Below are 22,206 nucleotides of genomic sequence, written 5' to 3' on the forward strand. Positions count from 1 at the left end.
CTGTTAAACCCTATACCAAGGTGGTTGTTTACACGGGCGGGGGTTCGAGCCCCAGCACCACCTGTCCAGGTGTTGAAGACGTGTCCGTGGGCAGGACGTCTTTGTGTGTGGGTAGGAGTAACATTGTAAAGCCATTTGGATAAACGCGCTATATAAATTTACTGCCAAATTATGTATTGTATCTGACTAAATGTGGCTATTCTTACAGAATACCTGATCTATTGAATGTCTACATATGTTTTTTTAAAACAAACATTAAAAGTAAATTCGTTTGTACTTACACGTGCTCTGGGTGTTTGAAAGATATTTGGCCGTCATGTGCGCTCGAACAACCGATACAATCACTACTTTATTTTGAAATCAGCACACGCCTTCCGGTGCTGTTACCGTGGTTCTCTGTATCCAGCCTGACGCAGCTGGAAATGGGGCGCAGATGTCTGCGGCAGACCGAGCGCCCTCCTGCTCCAACCCGGGACCTGTTGATCACATTTAACGTGACAGCGTCTACCGGCCTGTTTGGGAAAGGAGCTAACGACGACAGCTAGCATCTGTGTTAGCTCCACTGCTACCGAAGCAGGGGTCAATTTGAGTGTTCCCAATTTCTACAGAGGCACATACTGTATTGGAAAGTTTATTCATGTATGTTTTAGAGGGTATTTATGCATTTCAATCCCAGAATGTAAGCTAAGCGTGTACACTTTCTTGGATAACTATATATATATATATATATATATTTATTATTATTATTATTATTATTATTATTATTATTATTAATTTATTTATTTATTTATTTTTTAAACATGCAGAAAGGCAAGAATATAGCATGGCCAGATTAGCCCACCTGTGCTAAAATCAGCCCCTTCTCTCATGTGTAAAATTGGAGGAGTGCCCCTTTAAGTTTCCATAATTTCTCAGGAGATTCCGAACTATAACTAACAGCAGAGAAATCTTTCTTTTAACCGCTGCTGCTGCTGCTGCCAGAACATTTATATATATCAAACTCTCACATTTGTTCCCTTCTGCTGTGTCAGATAGCGCTCGTTCTGCTGTCAATGAATCAGCACAGAGAGAGGAAACCCAACCAGCCTGCACAGCACAACTGCTGCAGTCGATGGATGAATGAAAGGCCTCATGGCCCCGCGAGAGGAATTCACCGTGCACGAGACGGCTGCAGGACAACAATATGACCTCTGTGTCGCTGGAAGAAATGTCCGGAAACCGCACATGGGGAGAACAAATTCACTAACTCACTAACTTGTGTATTCATTACTGTCAATGAAATGTTTGGACTACAGGCTTTTTCCCTTAGGGAACCAAATTGCCTTGACAGTCGTGGTTATTTAGCTGCAGTTTGAAGATCGCAGCATCTTTGACCCTTTAACACTGTTGACAAAATCAATTTGATTTAGGTTTTCCGCTTGATTTTCTGCTATTTGTTCATGCTGTCTGCAAACCAAATTTCCCTCATCAGACAATAGGAATTCATTCGTTGACCTTTGACCCCAGAAGGTAGCTGCTACCAAGATGCTGTCAAATCTACCGTCTTATGTGTTTGTAGTGTCCTCATTAGATGGCAGTGAAGCATGATGTTTTATCGCCTTCTTTTTAGGAAAATGAACACTCACACCAGCTTCAAATATAAGTCTTTCCTTCCAGTAAGTGCTTTCCTGTTTAGGATATCAGCACGATCACATCAACTGGTTTCAGTGCTGTCAGATGATTTGTCAGAAGGTAAGCAATGTGCAGAAGCAGCGTCATTTATGGTAAACTTTGACTAAAAGTATCCAAAAGCAAACGATGTTTTATTATGTTGAACAAACAGTGTCAGTGGTAGAAATAGTATTCTGATCTGATGATCTGATCTATCACCTCAAACTACTCCATTTTAAATAAAAGCCCTGCATTTAAAATCCTGTTAAAGAGAAAGTACAGAAGTATTATCAGCACAATGTACTAAACAATAATGGTACTTATTCTGCAGAGAAGGGGCCTGTGTGACAGATATCATACATTACACCAGGGGTCTTAAACGTTTTTCAGGCCAAGGACCCCCAAACTGATAGAGAGATGGAGCAGGGACCCCCGACTATATATATTGTATAAAATTGTGTTTTATATTAAATGGGCATTCAATACTAAGCTATTCAAATAATACACAGGTTCATATATTCATGTTTTTATTTTAAACATGTGCAAGGTGCAGTGAGTAGGGAGGCCGTGCCACTGCCATTTATAAACAGCTGATACCAATGCCAATATCAACATTGTCTGTCAATTGCATGATAATCATGCATACAAGCTGATGTTTTCATTTTAAACATAAATGTGGAAACGAAAAATGAGTGATGGCATATTAGTGCCACCGCCATGCATAAACATACCTGTTATCTTGCATGCAATACTGAACTATTAAAATAATGGACAGATTCATGTTTAGAGAAAAACAAAAATTTATTTAAATTATTTTTTTTTTTTATTGTCTAATCAACCAAAAAATTTCGCGGACCCCCTGCAGTACCTCCTGTTGAAGACCTCTGCGTTACACTATTAAGATTATTACTGCTATCTCAGTGCTGGTTTTAAATACTTTAATTCGGTCACTTTGTGCAATGGTTCCCAACATAAGGGGTCCGGTCCCCTCAACGGTTCACAAGATAAGTTCATGAGGGGACTGTAATGATTAATGGCGTTGGAGAGAAGGAAAAAAAGACTTCTGATACACAAACCTTTTTAATTTAACTGTTGGTTAATTTGACCTCTTTTGGGCCATAAACACTTATTTAAAGTGAGACTAAGTCATTCTTAAAAGAATAAATAATCCATTATTTGTCTTACAAACAATAAAACACACCTTCACTCATCTTAATACACGAGGGGTTTTGTAGCTATGGCCTTATTTTGTCTGCTGTGACCAGTAGCTTATTGTTGCTAATGTTAGCAAACTTTAGACAGATATTGCAATTTAAAGTCACAGCTATAGGTACTTCCAACTGGTTATGGAACAGTCTTAGTTCAATACTGATGCCTCTATATGACCTACATTAGTAAACGAGACCAACAGCAACAAGTTTGGCTATTTCTACATAGTTGTTCTTGATCCTGGTCATCGGTGCCATCGGGTCGGATTTCGCTCGAAACCAGATGGAATTACGCAGGCTCACCAGAAACTCCTTCACCTTAGTCCGGCAGCGACCTGCTGGGAGCCAACAGAGACACCACGCTGCTGGAGACCCAGGCCGTATTGCTGGGGAAGGGAGGCACGGGAGAACCAGAACCAGGACTGAGCAGGGCAGACTGTCAGACCCCTGCTGCAGTAAAATAGAAGGATTTCTTAAGGGAATCTGCTGCTGGGAAACACTACCACATTTGTCCACAGGGGCCGCCAGAATCAACACAAAATAAAAGTTCCTTGTAGTAGCTTTAACAGACATAACTGAGTTAGTTTGCTGACTTTATGACTATTTTCTAATAGTCTTACAGTTACACAAATTGTTAAAATAAAAAAACTATAGCTGCCAAATGTAGAGGGGTGGAAAGTACAATATTTACCTCTGAAATGTAGCAGAGTAGAAGTGAAAAGTGGTAGCCTATAAAATGGAAATACCATCATTATGGAATAACCAATGCACTGAGAAAGACAGCAGTACATTTGTTTTACTTTATGTCAGGTGTCCTGTAAAAAAAAACACCTGTTCTGTCACAAATTAAAAAAAAAGATATTTCAATATTATTATCCATATATGTGGCAATAGTCCAGACAAGCAGATGGACAACTTTCTTCTTCCTGTAAAGTACTTAATAAGCAGTGTTATGTAAAGTGCGACATGAATATAATTCACTCACTAATAAGTAGACGATGTGTCTCAGTTCCTCTTATTTTTCCACATACAGTGAATGTAAAGAGTCATACACAAGCACGAGATCCATCCATTTTTATTTCATATTGGGAGCAGTGATTTTTGGCACAACACCACAAAAAAAAGAGTTTCTGCAATACAGAAGACCACAAATATTCACAAAACAAATATCTAACTATTTAAAATGTAAACACTTAAATCGTATCGTATGAAACTTAATGGCAAAGTTGCACAAAAATACCAACGTGAAGGAACTCGAGGCACTGTTATATTAAAACAATATGGCCGCACATATAGGTTTACTCTTATAAATGCATGCATTATTATTATCTGTGCTTGGATATGCATATATAAGGGATTGAGTCGTGATAAAAACGGTTAGATATGAGAATATATAGCAGCAAACAGCAGCAGTGGCCATTCGTTAGATATCCTTTGACAAAACATGCAGTGTGACCGCAGTAGAAATTGTTATATAATTTAGAAAACTATATTCTGTACATGCTGCTTTCAAATGTCATAAATATTAGTTTGAGAAACACGTAACTCCTGTGTCGTATAAAATGGTGCATATTACTAGTAGTAGCAGTGCATAACAGTGGTAGAGGGTGATAATAGGAATAGAAAACACAGCTTTACTGTAAATCACATTGGGTGTCTCACTCATGCAGCCAACAGGTGGCGGTGCTGCTTTTTTAAATTTTCTACGCTCTCCGACCGGCCTCACCTACCTCGTGCAGACACAAAGAGGCAGACACAGGTGCTTTCTCTTTTCTCTGCCAGCATGACATTTTAAAATCACAGTTACTGATATAAGAGATCCTGATAAGTTCCATCAGTCTATATAAGACTCTCCCGCAAGAAGTGTAAATCATATTTCTGATATAGTGCACAAATTACCCCAAAAATAATATATATATATGGAGAATGTGTAGGAAAAACCTACGTTGTAGTGAACACATAAGTACTGAGCATGGTCTGTTGCTACTCGACTGCCCCCCCTCCCCCTCCCCCTCCAGAGCGGCGCATTGTCTCATCTCAGACATCCTCCTTTCTCTCCCACCATGACATCATCGGTAACCCAGGAGACTCCCTGAATGCTGGGCGACCCAGGAAATGAGGTTATAACTTTGGAATGAGAGAGGGAAGACAACAACTACGACCCCCCCCCCCCCCCCCCCCCCAGCAGTGCTGCACCCTCCTAACCTTCCCTCCCTTAGCAGCACAACAAGGAGGGCCTTCTTCTCCTCCTCTTCCTCCTCCATGACAGACGCTTCTATAAAGTCCATGAAAACCTGGTTGTCCAGTGAAGTCACAGTAACACTTAACTGACCAGAGAGAAGAGAGGGAGGGGTCCTATTTCCACACAGGATTCACTATGAAGATTTGGGGGTTCCTAAATCCACAGATATTTAAATCTATTAACAGTACTGCCACTTACCTGTGTAAATACTTTGGCCTACACAATAAATAGAAGAAAAAAAAACAAACAAGTGCAATTTGTCATAGCTCAGTCTCTCATTTGAGAGGGTGACCAGTGTCTGGTCTCAGTAGCTGGTTTAGACACATACAAAAGGGAGCGCACAGTGGGGACCGCCCCACACAACGTGACAACAGTGTCTCTAGAACAGCTACAGTGCATTTCGGCGGTAGACAAAGACAGCCAAGGACTTGTTATTAAGTGCGTCTGGTAAGGAAACATGCTCTAATGTGAGGTTTACAGTGTGAGATATGCATGAGTGGGTAACAGCAATCAATGACGTGGTGCATCTGGGGTGTATTTGTTCTAACAGGAATAAGGATGTTTAATAAATGTTGTGGGGTCTTATGATGATGTGACTTGTGATGGGATTAAAGAAACGATCGCTACTCTGCTCTTTGAAATCCCCGTGTGGCTTTAGATATGACTGTGTTGTACAACCTGTTTAACAGTCATTTATTTTTCTTACAGTGTGAATATGAATCCGTCACTAAATTTCAGGCGTAGGATGTAATGCATATGTATGGTTAAAGAAGAGTCTGGCATTTTTGGGGTTAACACGCTTATTCACCGTCTTGCCAAGAGTCAGGCGAGAAGATTGATACCACACTCTCCTGTCTGTCTGTTAAATATTAAACCTACAGCAAGCAGCAGGTTAGCTTAGCTTAGCATAAAGACTGGAAACGGCTATAGCCTCGCTCTGTCCATTAGTAACAAAATGTGCCTACCAGCACCTCTAAAGCCAACTGATTAACACCCCAAATTAAAAAAAGGGCGTTAAAGGGGACTTTTCATTGGCTGAGAGAGCAAGTTACTTCCTGGAGTCCTTGCTGGTTGCCTGGCAAATGCTTCAGTTTTTGAACAAGACAAACAAGATATAACGTGTTAATAAGTTAGCATAAGAGGTGCTGCTAGGTTGATTGGGTTACCTTCGGTCTGAGCCATGCTAGCTGTTTCTAGCCTAACCGATTTCTGCTAGCAGTCTATGCTAAACTAACTGGATGCTATGTGTACTTTTATATCTCCACGCTAACCCTCTGCTAGAAACAATCTAATCGCATTTCCCAAAAATGTTGAACTATTTATTTTAATAAATGTATGTATTTGTTCATCGGCTGATCAACTTGTTGGTCATTTGTCTTCAGTGTTGGGTCTCCACCTCCACCACAGTCCAGTCCCCAGTCGGGGAGCTGCCCCGGCTGTCAGGGGAGTAGCTGCTGACGGAGGTGACTGTGGCGGCCGGAGGGCTGACCTGAGGCAGCAGAGGCCACATGCTGCTCTCCAAGGGGCTTAAGGTGCCCCCCGTCCCCACAGGGAGGAGGAGGAGGGGAGGGCAGCCTCCGTCCCCGGACAGCATCAAGGTCTGGTTGATGAGCTGCTGGACCATGTCCACCTTCTTGTTCCATTCCAGTTCCTGTGGAGGGACCGGACGCAGCTGCCTCTGGAAATCCTGCGCGACGCCGCGGGAGGTGGTCCCCCTCTTGCCCACCCCCTGCGTGTTCCTGTTCTGGCCTCCTCTGGCCTCGTCCTCCTCATCGCTGGTTTCCATGGCTTCGTAGATGGTGCAGAGCCCCGAGGACGGGGACAGCATGACTCCGGTCGGGCTCCTCCTCAGCTGCACCTGCTGCTGGATCTGCTTCTGCTGCATGCGGTACTGCTGCTCCAGCTCCAGCTGCCACTGCAGAACCTGCCTGCGGTGTCGGTGCTCCTGCTGCTGCTGCTGCAGCTGCAGCTGGAGGAGCTCCCGACGCTGCTTCTCCAGCTGCTTCTGCTGGTCCAGCCTCAGGCGCTCCTCCTCCAGCCACTGCTTCTTCTGCCTCTCCTGTTCCTGCCGGTGATGCATCTCTCTCAGCTTCTCCTGGTGCTGCTCCAGCTTCCTTAGCTGTTCTCCACCGGCGCGACCGTCAACGTTGGTCTCTATCAGAGGAGGCGGAGGAGAAGGAGGAGGAGGCAGTGCGATCTTGGCGAAATGCGCCTCAACAGTGGGATCAATGGGCCTCCTGTTGCCTGGGACCAAAGCCAAGTAGTGGCCGTTGGCTATAGGAACGGCGGCAGTGTGGTTCTGGTTCCGGTTGTCTTCCCGCGAGTGCATTAGCAGCTTGCGATCTTCGTCCTCTTCATCCGTCTTCTCGTCTCCTGTGAGACAGTCAAGATCACTTGGTGCATCCATTAGAGATGCATGCATCAAACAGAACGGTTGGTACAAGAACAGGGACCAGGAAGTAGAGGGTTCGGGAGAGATTTGACAAGACGGCTAAAGGTAAAGGTAACGAAAAAAAAAAAAAAAAGAGAACGGGAGCTCTGAAAATTAATTGACATCCAGGACACAGGAAGAAATATACACATACTGTATCCACAAAGCAGGAAACAGACAAATCATAAGGTAGTTCCTGCATGATGTTTTCTCTCTGAAGTTGCACGTTCTTTAATATAACCATATTTGTTCTTTGATTGATTTCATGACGTAAACTACAGTAAACAGGTACCACACTCATATCTTTGTCCTCTTTGAATACGTTGGTCATCATGCAAGACAGCAGTCATATATAAAATACACAGTACAATACAGACAGATGAAAACATGGGGGACTAGACTGACAAAACATGACAGAAGTAGACTCCACTAAAATAATGTATGGTGTAAAATGTACTCCGGTGCCCCTATGTGTCTGTGTAAAGGGAAGCAGTGGTGTCCCAAAACACAAACCTGAAACAGGACTTCTTGTAGAGGCTCATGAATATATCAACAATTTAGAAAACGACCAAATGGGTGTGAGGTTTTTATACAGGTCAGAGGTCAGAGGAAAAAAGGCACGAACGGGATTAAAGTGTTTGGTCTTCTTGAGCTTCAACATTCAGATACATTTGAGCGGCTTGTACAAAGAGAAGCTGTTTCAGTACATCTGTACGCATGTTTGTCTATGCACAACGGTTCGTACGATACCTGATGCAAAGTTTGTCCTCACTTTTGTGCGTTATCATATGAAAGTCCAGCAACGAGTCAATTTCCACTCGTAAAATGCAGGAAGTCTTTTCAAAATAAACTTCCACCTTCGCAGGAAGCAACTTAGTTAGGTTTATGAAAAGATTCTGAACTACTTGGTTCAAATTGTGGTTTCTAGTTTAAATAACTACAGAAGTGCCGTTACTGAAGTACAGAAGTTACGTGACAAATAAATCAACGTTGACTTCCTGTTTCACACGCGGCACAAAGAGCGGTCTCCTGGAGGATAGACCGGTATTTGTTTGAAGCGTCGTGTTCCTCTCCCATCCACCCTGTGTGACTTTTTGCAGCCTTTATAAATTCTGGTTAATGATCACGTGGATTACATACAATTTGCTTTGGTCACTATATGAGAACAGCTTTCTATGTGCTGAATGTGTGCGTGGATGCAGACAGATCTGAATAGCTTTCACTCTGTTTAAAGCACTTGTGTGTATGTGTAGGGTTTATTTCCTGCCCGATTTCTGCTGAAGGTACCGTCATTTTAGACGATTAAGCCATTCGGTGAAACCTCCACAGGGTAACTTAAAGTGAGCGCTACATGCCAAGGATGTAGCCTCAATGTGACATTGGTCACCTTGTGTGGAATCTGAAGAAGTCATGAAGGCACATCAGCATGCTGGAGAACAGGACACGGGGACACCATTCGGATTACCTCTTTGATTCGAACCAAAATTCCATTTTCAATACAACACCATTGTGCAATGTTGCATCACTTCCTGTTTTACCGGTTATTTCCATGGTGAAGAGGAGAGGCCGTAGGAGAGGCCATGGGAAATTTGAATTGACAAACACACAGCGACTCGAACACGAGGCATGCTGGATCCACAGGGGAAATAAGAAACAGGAACAAAATGCCTTGCAATGATGTTTTAATGGAATTTTGAAAGATAACCTAGTGTGAATCATTCATCGATGAACATGTCTAGCATAGAATTGTTTCAAATCCAAGGTAGTACAGTCTTTATGTTAGTTAAACATGCAATATACTGTTGAAATAGTAAACCAAACGCTCACTATGAAAACATTTCAGCGAGTGATAGTGACGTAGGACAATGGGGGGCGGGTCTCACCACAAATAATAGGCGAGCTGTTAGTCTCTGGAACACAAATGATCAGCTAACTGAGGCTTGAAGCTTAGCCACTTAAAACCAAATGCCTGAAACACATACTGTACGTGACTGCACGTTATATACCTCAACAATCTATGCAAAAGAGCCTCTTGAAGCGCACATTCAAAACTTCACCGACTGCGATCTAATACTTCCCACACCTACCTCAACAAATCTGCCGCGTTAATATCTAGCCTTTATTTTGATAGCTAAAACTCGGAACACAAACCTTTAGAAAGGAGCATCGTGACTAGCGCTATGGTGCTGCTGAACATGAAGCGTGTGCACACAGGGTAGGGAGGACCAGGTTCCAACAGAAAAAAAACCAACAAATAATCAAATACAAAACAAAAACAAAAGAAAATCATTGACATTTGTTCGGTAACAAACAGTAGGATAAATACACAATGAGTCCATTTCATTCCATCTCTGTTTTTTTTTTTTCTTCTTCTTTTTTTCCCCCAGTTTAAAAGCTCAGTCACAGTGGACCAATCAGTCAATACCCCAACGGGGGGCTACAGAATATGCAGTGTTACTTAAAAAGGAACATTCTACTAGAAAATGGTAGTAGCTATTGTACATAAAGGAGTTTAAGCCATACACTCATAACCATGACCATAACAGTATGAAAGAGGGAGGCTTCATTTAAAAATTGCTACAGTCTTTTTTCCCATCTCCTTTGTTTTTAAATCTTTTCCTACAATCTTGCTCTCCTTTTTTTTTCTCTTCTAAGCCATCTAACCCAACTGGAGAGAAAACAAACAACAGGTAACGGGGGAGGGTTGCGGGGAAAAGGTGCATTCCAGGGGGAATAGGAGGGACTTATACATTACCTGCCAGAAAACTATCAGTCTTATCACATATGGTAGAGTAGTAGGGTGTCTGGCTCTCGCCGGTTTCTCCAGATTCCACGGCCCCAAGGTGGCTGCTGGGCTCCAACGGATCGACGTTCTCCAGGTGGTCCACTCCGATCTTTCCCCCCAGCATGTAGTGGTGCTCGTCTAGAATGCCGGGATGGTGGTCGTCCGGGTGGCCCATAGGCATCAGGTCCACGGGTCTGCCCAGCAGGTCCTCTGCCTGGGCGGCGGCAGCAGCTGATGGCAGGGTCAGCTCCTTGATGAGGGAGGGGTCCTTGGCCTCCTCTGGAAGCTGCTCCTCATTCTCCAGCGAGAAGATCCCCGGGCTCTTTCCGCAGCTCTCCGCCATGGAGTGGGCGTTCGAGTTGGACGTGGTGCAGTCGAAGCCGTAAGATGCCACGGAGTTGGCTGACTGGGGGGTGGTTCCGCCGCCGTCCTCCTCCTCGCCCTCTCCGGCCGGCACGTCCCCCGCCTCCTCGTCCTCCTCGAGAGCGGGCAGGCTGCGGGTGGGAGGAGGGCTTTCGAATCCAGCTCTCTCGTCGGTCACCGCCGGTGCCTCGGGGTCGTTTATTTGCATCTCGCCCTCCGTGTCGCTGGCCTCGTCTCCTGAGGTGGAGGGGGAGGACGGGGCGGATGCCGGAGCGGTCGGGGGTCCTGTTCCTAGGACCTCGTCGGCGGGGAGCGTCTCGGCCTCCTCCTCTTCTCCATCACCTTTCTCCAAGTGAATGCCCAGGTCCTGCTCCATGTCGGGCTGCATTGAAGAGGGCACTGGGGTCTGCTGTTTGTCCGAGCGGGACTCCACCCCAGAGCTGCTGTCGTAGTCTTGCAGTTCCTCCGGTGTGCTCGTCTCGCTACTGCTGTGGGCGGCCTGAGCTGCGCCGGGCTGAGACATCCCTGCAGTCGGGGACAGGACATGAGCCTCCTCATCTGCTGAGCTCTTCATCTCCTCGTGGGCTGACTGATGTGGCTGTGGCTCATGCTCTGACTCATGGGCAAAGGAAGGGGCACTGCTCTCCACACGTGCGTGGGCAGGAGACAGGATTGGCGTCTCGGATTCGGCCGCACCATGGTCGGACACAGGGCTGGGGGAGGAGTCAGCGAGCAGGGAGGCCGGTTGAGCCCAGGTATCAACGAAGGGGTTGGACTGGCCCCAAGAGGAGGCAGGGGGGACGCACGGCGGAGGACCGGAGCGATTTAGGTTGTCTAAACGCTCCTCATTGAAGTCATCTTCATCTACATTCCCACAGCTCTCCGTCACCCCTTCGCTGTGCATCTCCACATCTTCGTCCTCCTCGTCCTCGTCCCGCTGCTGCTGCTGCTGCTGCTGCTGCTGCTGCTGCTGCTGCAACGCCTTGTGATGCTCCTCCACTCTCTCTGAGCTCAATTCCATATCATCCACCCGCTCGTCCTCCTCATCCTCGTCCTCCTCCTCGTTGGCCAGAGTTTCCACGTTGGGGGAACTCATGAGATTGACGTCTCCCTCTGAGCCGCGGAGGCTGGAGTCGATCAGGGCGTCGGAGCTCTGGGTGCCCTCCAGTAGCGCGGTGTGCTGGGTGCTGCTGAGGTCGGACACGCCCTGCTGCCGGCTGCTGGTGCAGCTGCTTACGTCCTCGGAGTCCATGCTGGACAGCGGGTCGTCGCCGTGCCACGCTGCGGAGCCGGCAAAAGCCGAGGGCCTCACTTGGAACTCTTCAGAGGGTTGAGACGTGCTCATGTCAGTGATCAGGGACGAAGGCAGGTGGCCTAGCCTCCTCTGCTCCTCATCTTCATCATCCTCCTCCTCATCATCATCCTCATTGATCTCCTCATCAGCCTTTTCCACTGCCTCCTCCTTTTCGTGCGGGGAGATCAGGTCCCCGGAGGTGAAATCACCCATGGGCGGACAACCCAGCAAGAGAGGCTCTGGCATCATGTTGAAGGCCGCCGCAGATGGAGCTGTGGAGGTCGGCATAAACAGGTTCTCCTTCTCTTCTTCTTCTTCTTCTTCCTCCTCCTCCTCCTCCTCCTCCTCCTCCTCCTCTTCTTCCTCCTCCCTTGTCATCTGTGCCTCAAACTGGTGTTTATTCTCCTTTTCCTCTTCTGTATAGAAGTTCATTGTATTGACGAGGCTCTGGGGGGCAAAGTCAGACGGACCCAGGGCCTGGTTTTCGCCCCAGGGATCGGACTGGATGTGCATGTCCAGCAGAGAAGAGGCGTTCTGTGGCTCTCTGACGGGGGACACGGGGCCCGGTGGGGAACAAGGAGGAGACATGACAGTCGTTCCCAGGCAGGGAACCGATTCATTGGCAGACTCCTCATATTTGAAGTGGTCCAGCTGAGCTGACAGCGGAGCAATGGAGACTGGTTCGTGGACTAGTTCAGCTCCTGTATCTGACTCTGGCTGAGACAGTGGTTCTGGGAGGGGCTCTGGAGATAGTTCTCGTACTGGACTTGGTTCATGTACTGGTTCTCGTACTTGGTCTGGACTTGGTTCACGTACTGGTTCTCGTACTTGGTCTGGACTTGGTTCACGTACTGGTTCTCGTACTTGGTCTGGACTTGGTTCACGTACTGGTTCTGGTGTCAGCATCGGTATAGGCTCTGGTGTTGATTCCCGCACAGGTTCAGGTGTTGGGTCTGACAGTTGTTCTTGCACTGCTTCGGTCTGGCTGGACATCAGTCCTCCAGCAGACGGTATAGGCTCTGGTGTTGATTCCCGCACAGGTTCAGGTGTTGGGTCTGACAGTTGTTCTTGCACTGCTTCGGTCTGGCTGGACATCAGTCCTGCAGCAGAAGGCTCCACAGCTGGTCCTGGTTCCTCTGGCCCTGCGACGGCAGCTGCCGCAGTAGCGATAGCTGCAGCTGCAGCGACGATTTCCTTTCCGGGTTCTGCAACAGTTGCAGCTTTGGGGTTGCGTTTCACGGGAGTCGGGGTGCTGCTGCCCACAGTTTTCTTGGGGGCGGCGGTCTTGGCTGCAGCTGCTTTGGAGCCAGGGGTCTTGGGGGCATCCTTAGACGGTGTGGGTTTACCGTCTGCTTTGGCGCGGCTGGGTGCCTTTGTGTCTGCAGCCTTACTGGTGGCAGGCTTTTTGGCGGCGGCGTCTGATTTTGAGGCTGATTTGGGGGTCTCTGGTTTTGCCGACTTGGTTTTAGAGGAGAGGGTGAGGGGGGACTCTGCAGGCTTTTTGGATGCTGAAGTGGCTGGTTTGGTAACATCTGGGGGAAGAACACAGCAGGAATGGTTAAACAATATTAAACTTAACAACAGCCTATCATAACAAAATAAGCACTTGAATATTGTTAGGATATGTCAAACCTAATTTTGTACAAAAGAAAAGATGTATTCTTGTTTGCGCATCACCTTTTTTCACAGGGGTTGTGTTTCTGGATGTTTGCGATGCTGGAGGTTTGCCACCAGAGGGGGTAGTGGAGGTTACTCTGGAGGCAGCGGGCTTGGCAGTGGTGGAGGAGGTTTTAGGGGTGGTAGTTTTGGCTGCAGCTGGGGAGCTCTTGGTTGTGCTGGTAGTGGGCGGCCGGGTGGAGCCTGTGGCAGGACGAGATGACGCTGCCGTGCCGGGTGTAGTCCTAAAGAAATGAACACAAAGAAGAAGGCTGAGCGACACGGAGAGGAGCTACCGCACAGAGATCTGGGGCAGAGAAAACAATGCCGGTTACGGTTATATGTTCTTTTACAAATCCCCATGGGACAGACATAACTAACTTAGCTCAAAACAATGGCAATTTCCTTATTGGCTTATTGAAGCGGACTGAAGCGTTTTGAGCTGTCATGCCACAGCTAGGGGGCCAGCCTCATGTGGTGGTCAGCCCTATACTCTAAGTGCCTCGGAATGGTCGTGACAGGGAGCAACGACCTTGACTTGTCATTCATTAGTCACTTCTGCTGCCAGAGGATACGCTCAGAAACAGCACAAACATGAGCGTACAAAACAATACAAGGGAGGATAAGGAGAGGACAGGCCGTCGTTAGTGGGTGCACAAGCAGCCAAAGCCCTGAACTAAATAGCCTTTCACAGATGGTGGCATCAGCCCAAATCGAATGACTACTTGTAAACATGGTCACACAAGGAGCCCCGACACTGACGACCGCGCTGTCGAAGATAAGAAGCTATTCCCACTTATCTGTTATATTTATTTATTTATTTATAGTCTTTTATCAATTCTGTTAGTTTCATTATTTTATTGTTCTTTCTCATGTGCAGCCTCAATTTGGTTGTTTTTCATTTGTTGTCGTCTTATTGGCTCGTTCAGCCGCCTGTAAAGCATGTATGAAAGGTGCTGTAAAAAAGAAAGTTTGATGGATTTATTATAAAAGACCACGAGCAAAAAGCATCGCGTGAGGGATTTGCATTAAATAAATCAGTAGAGCGCTGCCGGGATGAGTCCCTAAAACTAGGAAATGAGTCAGCACTTTTGCACTTCAGGTTCCCTCATTTCAAAGTCAATGGGTTTTTGATTAGACGTCTGAACTAAGGTTTGTGGTTAAGACAAGCTTTGGATACTTGAACAGTTAATGTTAAGCTTTTTCGTGTCTTAAAAAAAAGTGGCTAAATGAGACTACGAAGCGTAATCACACCAAACACTAGTCTGCCTTCAGCTCAGTGGGGGAGACGAGGAACATGTGACCGTGGTGGAGTTTGTTTTACAGCCTAACGTTCGCTATTTACTTCTGAATATTTCATTCACACCTCAAAAATCATAAAAGCGGTATTCATTCGTGAAGCATAATAAACACCACAGAGCTGATTTTCTGCAAAATTCCGAAACCCAGCGGAAAAATCCCATCGGCACATTTTGTTGAGTGAACCGGTGCGATGCAAACGTCTGTGTTGGCCCTCCACAAACACGTCATCCCTGCAGCATCTGAGCCCCAACTAGCTCTTCCACAGCCGCCATGATGAACGTCCCCTGAGGGGCTTAGAAGCAAAGCAGTCTGGGAGGTGAGTCACCATGGACCCCAGAGAGGCATCCCAAAACACAGTCCACCCTTGTCCCTGATCTCTCGTCTATACCCACTCCCCACGAGGGAATGACACTTTTGCGCATCGGCCCGCCTGCTCTGAACTGTGTCACATCTGAGCGATGTAGCCTACGTGTAGTGGTCCTGACAGGGCTGTGGTGTGCAGTCTCCCGGGGCCCATGCTGCACGAACTGCCTGTTTCTAAATAAAGACTTGAGCGAGCACTGGCAGAGGAGAGAGAGAGAGAGAGAGAGAGAGAGAGAGAGAGAGAGAGAGAGAGAGAGAGAGAGAGAGAGAGAGAGAGAGAGAGAGAGGAGAGAGAGAGAGAGAGAGAGAGAGAGAGAGAGAGAGAGAGAGAGAGAGAGAGAGAGAGAGAGAGAGAGAGAGAGAGAGAGAGAGAGAGAGAGAGAGAGAGAGAGAGAGAGAGAGAGAGAGAGAGAGAGAGAGAGAGAGAGAGAGAGAGAGAGAGAGAGAGAGAGAGAGAGAGAGAGAGAGAGAGAGAGAGAGAGGTAAGCGGGAGAGCGAAGCTGGCTGGGAACACGTTAATCTTTAATACTGAAAGGAGAAACTAAAATAACTCCTCCGAATGAGCCAGCTGGAACCTCGGGCTGTGTTAAAAGCACACTCTTGTCTGCGAGGGCGGTGAGCTGGTGCGTGCTGTTCGCTACCTGGCAAATGTAACGGAATACGGTTTGGTAACACAAAATGAGATTAGAGCCAGGGAGCGACGGGTGGCAACACAACCAGGGGTGTGGTCACGTCGGGAGTTCAAACAAGCTTTTACAGCTGATCCACAACATTTCAGGATCGCTTCGGGGTAGTGAAAGCTGCGTTACTCATGCTGAGGTTGTTGGATCATGTCGATGCGGTTTTGATAATCTACAACCCATAAATATCTGGCTGTGGAAAACCACGAACGGACTCATCGGTGACGCGTCGTTTTACTGTGTGTTTACTGGAAAATCAGAAAGGCTGATGATGAGGTCATTTGAAAAGCCACGCCCCCTCCTTTTGTAAAAGAGACGAGGAAAATGATTATCAGCTGGCACAGAAGTGGAATGTACCGTGCTGGCTCAGGGAAAAAACGTTTTTAAAAAGTCTTCAATTAGAAATCGAATTTAATTAAAATTAATTTAATCTAAAATGTCTTCTCTATAAGATTCTGTACTACAAAGCTCGGAGTCCTAAATTAAATCAATTAGATAAATTGGGAAACGTTAAAAGAGATGTTTATTGGTCGGCAAATAAACAAGACGTTAAAATGTGAAATTATAAATAAATGTTGGACTCTGTGGAGCCTGAATTAGGGAGTAGAAGATAAGAAAAAGAGTTACAGGGGGAGGAGAATGGGGTGAACCTGGCATTTGAGATGAAGCATGCTGAGGGGGATACTCGGAGAGAGCATTCGCAATAATCCGTCTGATAAAAGGAGTATGGATAATCCAAAAAGACAGGTACTGCTTTAGAGAGTGCTGGAAATGAACCGGGCCACTGAGAAGGAAAGAGGAAAGAGGGAGACCAAGCGAGAGAGATGGGACGGAGGGGGCAGATAATTATTCATCCGATTACACATTATCTTATATCGATGTCTTCTTCTTCCTTTATCAAAGAACACTACAGCATCTGAGAGACAGGGCCACGGTACGATAACTTATTGCAGTCTTTAATTAAACATTGCGAACTCAATGGCGGCTTGTGGGAAGCCGTGTAGTTCATATTCCCCCCCGCCGAGAGAAACAGACAGCCCAGAAAAAATAACTGTTTGGTTGCTACTGGCGCACAGCGAGGTGTTTAACGTTCGCCTCTGTCGCCTGAGGATCATTATTAACACTCTAGTATTATTGCAACTACACATTTCCTCAATCACTGGGGCAGAGGACAGATTACTGTGTAAAAAAAGAAAAGAAGCGGTTGCCTGCTGGTGCTGCTTTGTTTGAGAAGACAACAAGAGTCGGGCTGCGATTTGAATAATGAGATGAAAGGGGGGGGGGGGGGGGGGGCCACATGAGTAAGCAGGAGCTAAGCGAGCAAGCAGGCAGACATCTTCCCCCGCAGCAAAGGGGCGACGTAACCGTAGAGGAGGGCCCTCCCAAACTATTTAAAGATGATGCCGTGTTAATTGAGCACCAGACATATGGAGGCAGGATCTTCAGCCTGGTTGGAGCGGCCTCTCGTGAAGCACACAGTCATGTGACCGAGGGTCATTGTTAAATGAACCTGATGAGAGGGCTCCGCTCTATATGTGATCATCCCTTTCCTAACGTATCTTTATGGGACAACAGGAGCTCACTGTGGTTGGTAGCCCGAAGCCACAGAGGTGTCTGCTTAATCTGCAGCAGCAGCAGCAGAGCAGGAAGTGCAGCCCTCTGGTGCTTCATGTTCTACAGTGTAGATCAAATACAACCTAAACCAAGGCGGCATCTCCAGATAGGAGAAGTGAAGCCAAAGCTGAAGTGCCTTAAACTCGCACTCTTTTTGATGGCCATCAGGGGGCGACTCCTCTGGTTGTATAGAAATCTATGAGAAAATGACTCTACTTCTCTCTTGATTTATTACCTCAGTAAACATTGTAAACATGAGTTTATGTCTCAATAGATAGATAGATAGATAGATATATATATATGCTCAGCTTATGTTTGAAAATAGAACAGCTGATATGTGGGTCTGGTTCCACAAAGCGTTTTCTCCGATGTCTATTACATCTATCACATGTCTGCAGCATGAGTGAACACCCACAAGCAAGCCTGTGCACTCTCCAACCTTTGTCTCACACACTCAGACGTGCACGCCTCCTTCCGTCCCTCTCCTTCTCTCTCTGGACTCGTTCCCGCTACATCCATTTGGTAATTGGCTCTGCGGCTGCACCTCCGTAAAAACCACGGATGTCACCTGCCATACCCAAAGTGGGACGGAGGATTTACAGCCTGCTTAGTGCTGGACGGCAGCACAGTGTGTGTGGAGAGGACCCTGAACGCTGCCCGCCACACACACACACACACACACACACACACACACACACAGGCCCATTACATCAGCAGTAATTTGTTAGATCATGAGGAGGGTTGCATTCAATTCGGTCCAATAAAAATATATCATCCCTGAGGGACCATCAGGGAGGAAGACAGCATGACTAATGTGGGAACATGGGGTGGCTGAGAGGTTGGCAAAGAAAGCGAGGGCAAAAATGGAAAAACCGCCTGATCGCCCGACAGCGAGCTCGTCCTATTTTCCTCCTCAGAGTTTGTGAAATAAGGACTGAATGCCCTTCCTTTGTCCTCTAATCTATAGGCCAATATCACCCTCTGCTTCACACAGAGACACCCTCTGGTCCTCCGCTTCTTTTTTCCCCCACACCTGCCTCTCTCTCACACACACTCACACACACACACACACACACACATTCATGCACATGACTTCAGCTCTCTGCATGCACAGCCCTCGCACTCTGTATGCATCTCTGGCAGCAGTGACGGGAGCTCAGCGGGGACGCATGACTTATTCAGCCGCGTAGCTTCCATACACTGCCGCCACCATTTTTTATTTGTTATTTCGCTTCCCTCTACGGCATCGGCAGACGGCAGAGCAGCTCGACGGGACACGTGCGAGCGCCGCCACGTGTTTTCGACGAGCCGGCGCGTACATGCCTCCCTTCCCCCTTCACCGGCAGTGATACGCCGGCGAATGAACACATGCTCTGCATCCTAATATCATGCTGCTCCTACTATGCAAGCGTCCATATATACACTGAGGCACCTATGTAGTGTTTGCATGCTGCACACCAGTCCTCAGTCATCAATGCATAACTGGACAACGAATCGCCTGTGCGGCTAACCAAGGGAGACAAAAATTGGTCATGCGCACAAGCTGACGCATAAACTGTCAGCTTACACAGCGGCCCAGAAAGACATGACGTTCTAGCGACCCGTAATGGTTTGTGCGCTGCGGGCAATCAGCCTCAAACAGCCGGTGCGCGCACACAGATGAACACACTTCACTTCATGGGATTGTCCCATGAACATCATGCTGTAATGAAGAATACTTGAAACTAGAGATTGAGACCATGAATTCATGTTTACAATGTTTACTGAAGTAATAAATCAAGAGAGAAGTAGTCATTTTCTCATAGACTTCTATACAATCAGACACGCAACCAGAGGAGTCGCCCCCTGCTGGCCAGTAGAGAGAGTTTAAGACGCTTCCGCATTGGCTTCACTTTTTAGACATGGAGGTTGCCGCCTGTGTAGGACTAAAAAGTTATATATATATATATATATATATATATATATAGGCCAGTTAAGTCTGTTACAAAAAAAGGTTGGCTGTGCATGTCAGAAATAAAAACAGCCAGACAAGGAACGAGCCATAATAAAGAGTCACTGGCATCAACAACTAAGAAAACCTAATTTAATTTCGCTAAAACCTCCTGCTGAATGAGAGGGACAAAACACTTGAGAGGCCTTAAATGAGATTGATGTCACTTAGTGGAACCTGCATCCGCTCCGCCGTTTTTATTTGTCTGATAACTGGAACCTGCTGCAGATGGAATTAAATCAACTGAGCCTTAAGAGAAACAGAGTAAATTGAGAGACCCACCCCTGGTGTATGTGTGTGTGTGAGATAACAGTAGCTGAAGCAGGATGTGTCTGATGGGGCAGTTTACGTTTCCTGTCTACTTCTCCACCACTGAAAGCGGGCCTGCATTAAGGATTAAGGGAGGTTGGGAAAGGGTAGAATCTAATTAAAGCAGATATTAATGGCCCTGTCAAAGCGCGTCACATATACAAACGCTGACGAGCACACGCGCGCACTTAACAAAGTATGCCTGCAAGGGCACACGGCGCTGTCAGAGGAGACCAGCGTCAGTAATGGTCGTAACTCTCTCTCTGGGATTCATATGTAGATCTTACTGCGGATAGATCTTCCTATGTACACATCCTCGACGACTAGCTCACGCTCTAACAACACAAAACACTGCCTCCAACACTTCTAATCCAATCTTAACCCGATTACAATATTAGCTTCGGCTGGATTTCAGCTCAAATTTGACAAATTTGCTCATTAGCCTTTTTATCTGAAAGCCTGGCAGGTCACTTCTCACTTGGTGCGTGTTCTATTAGTAACATGGCAGCACGAGCTGTGCACTGGCTCAACTGATGAGGGGTGAAAAGGGGCTATTGATAGCACCCATACAAGCTCTTCTTGTGCTCGACTTGGACTCACTGGGTTCACTTCTCTAAAGCATGTCTGAAATATAGGCAGAGGACGGGAGTGATTGATGCCATGATTGTTATGAGTTATAGTAACTCCATCAGTGTTAAAACACTCTAATTGTCTTCATTTGTTTCGCTGATTTTCCTGTGTGGTATTCTATATTTAAAGTCACGACAAGGCGCTTTCATTTTGCGTTGATTTTGGCGGTCCCTGTGGACGAAAGCGGTGCCGTTTCCGTTCATCAGAGTCCCTTTAGAAAACCTCTCATTTTACTGCAGCGAGGCCTGACGGTCTGCTCTGTGCAGTCCTGATTCTGGTTCTCCCGTGCCTCCCTTCCAGACTGGAAGAGTTTCTATCTGATTTTGCGCAGAATCCGAGCCGTCGGCATTAAGAGTAACTACATAGAAATGGCCGATCTTCTCTCCGATGGTCTCTTTCACTTATGTAGGTCATATAAAAGGCTTTAGTAATAAATTGAGACAGCTTCATAACCAGTTAATAGTTCCTGACAGGAACTAAATGGTGGTGAGGTTTCGTGCTCCACGGAGAAGTTGTTAAATTTGTCGGTAGTTAAGAATGAAATCACGCCGGTTCATACTGGCATGCAACAATGCGCGTTCTGTACCACAGTGGCGATTACTATCATGCTCTTGTGTAATCCCTTTTAATTAGATGTTTGCACATCAACCATTGTATAAAGCCGTAATCTGAGTGTAATCTCAACAATCCAACTGCTACCCGCGGCACATGGAGAGAGAGTGTGTGTGTGTGTGTGTGTGTGTGTGTGTGTGTGTTCGGAGTGACCTAAGGGATTTTCATGTGCAACACCGTGTTGTCAGGAGGAAGGAAGTGGCTGCAAACTTAGTACGTCATGTTAGTCTGTTGGCAATGACTGTACAGAAAAGAAGATAAAGAAATATACATTTTTGATGGCATCCTTCGGCTTTTGTTTCATGTGTGTATATTCCATAACTTAATCAGTGCTGCCATCTGTTCTGTCGGATTTCTGAGGCCAACGTCACTAATCATACGTGACATAAACACATCATTAAAAGTATTCATTACATTTTGTATTTGACGTGTCAGAAATCTCTGGTGGACAAACTATGTCCCTTTAAAAGCATCTTCCTCGGGTGGTCGTTTCTATTTGCGACAACAAGTTTGCTACGAGGAGTCCGATCTGTTTGACGCAAGTGTTTCTGCCCGAACAAAGTCCCTACACAGACATACCGACGTGGTGACACAACGCACACCGCGGTGGCGTCACAGGGAGGAAGAAAGAGGGCCACTGCTCTAACAGAAAAACAAACAGCGGAGGCGGCGGTATGAACCCCTGTTGAAAAGGACGGGCACACTCCCGAAGGCTTCGGTCTGATCGCAATCTCCCCCAATTCTCAGACAAAGGCCTCCTTCAGTCCCCTCTCCCGGTCTATCGCTAAGCCACCTCCGGACTCAGGTGAGGAACACATGCTGACTCGCGCAACACGCTCACAACACACGCTGGTGTACAGAAACGCTCTCTCTGGGGAAACGAAAACATTAAGAGCACTCCCTTGTTTGCAGTTAATTCTTCTGACCCCCCCCTCCTACACCCCCCACTCCTTCCCAAAACTTGTTTTATGTATAATGCTGCTGTATAAGGCGTTGCTCTGAGGCTTGTTCTGACATTGGCTCGTGGCTGGCCTACTTATGCCCGGCCCTCCCAGGCCTCTATGTGGGGGATCATTG

At 46.7% G+C, this 22,206-nt stretch overlaps 2 protein-coding genes across 4 annotated transcripts in view; both read right to left on the minus strand.

The window, feature by feature from the left end:
- Positions 1-5,033: 5,033 nt before the first annotated feature.
- On the minus strand, positions 5,034-9,062 carry LOC142940994 (uncharacterized). The gene has a single exon (XM_076083224.1). It carries the CDS (start codon positions 7,520-7,522, stop codon positions 6,479-6,481), a length of 1,044 nt encoding a protein of 347 aa, XP_075939339.1. The 5' UTR covers positions 7,523-9,062; the 3' UTR covers positions 5,034-6,478.
- Positions 9,063-9,196: 134 nt separating this feature from the next.
- Positions 9,197-22,206, minus strand: part of prr36b (proline rich 36b) — a 29,239-nt gene continuing 16,229 nt past the window's right edge. For all 3 annotated transcript variants that reach the window (XM_076083150.1, XM_076083163.1, XM_076083158.1), the window contains exons 4-5: positions 13,651-13,874; positions 9,197-13,505 (exon numbers count right to left, since the gene is read on the minus strand). In XM_076083150.1, coding sequence (XP_075939265.1) covers positions 10,276-13,505; positions 13,651-13,874 — 3,454 coding nt within the window. In that variant the 3' untranslated portion in view covers positions 9,197-10,275. The remainder of the gene's footprint in view (positions 13,506-13,650; positions 13,875-22,206) is intronic.

This window comes from Anarhichas minor, unplaced genomic scaffold, assembly GCF_050575085.1.
Source record: "Anarhichas minor isolate MPS153535 unplaced genomic scaffold, ASM5057508v1 ptg000007l, whole genome shotgun sequence".
NCBI classification, from domain to species: Eukaryota; Metazoa; Chordata; class Actinopteri; order Perciformes; family Anarhichadidae; genus Anarhichas; species Anarhichas minor.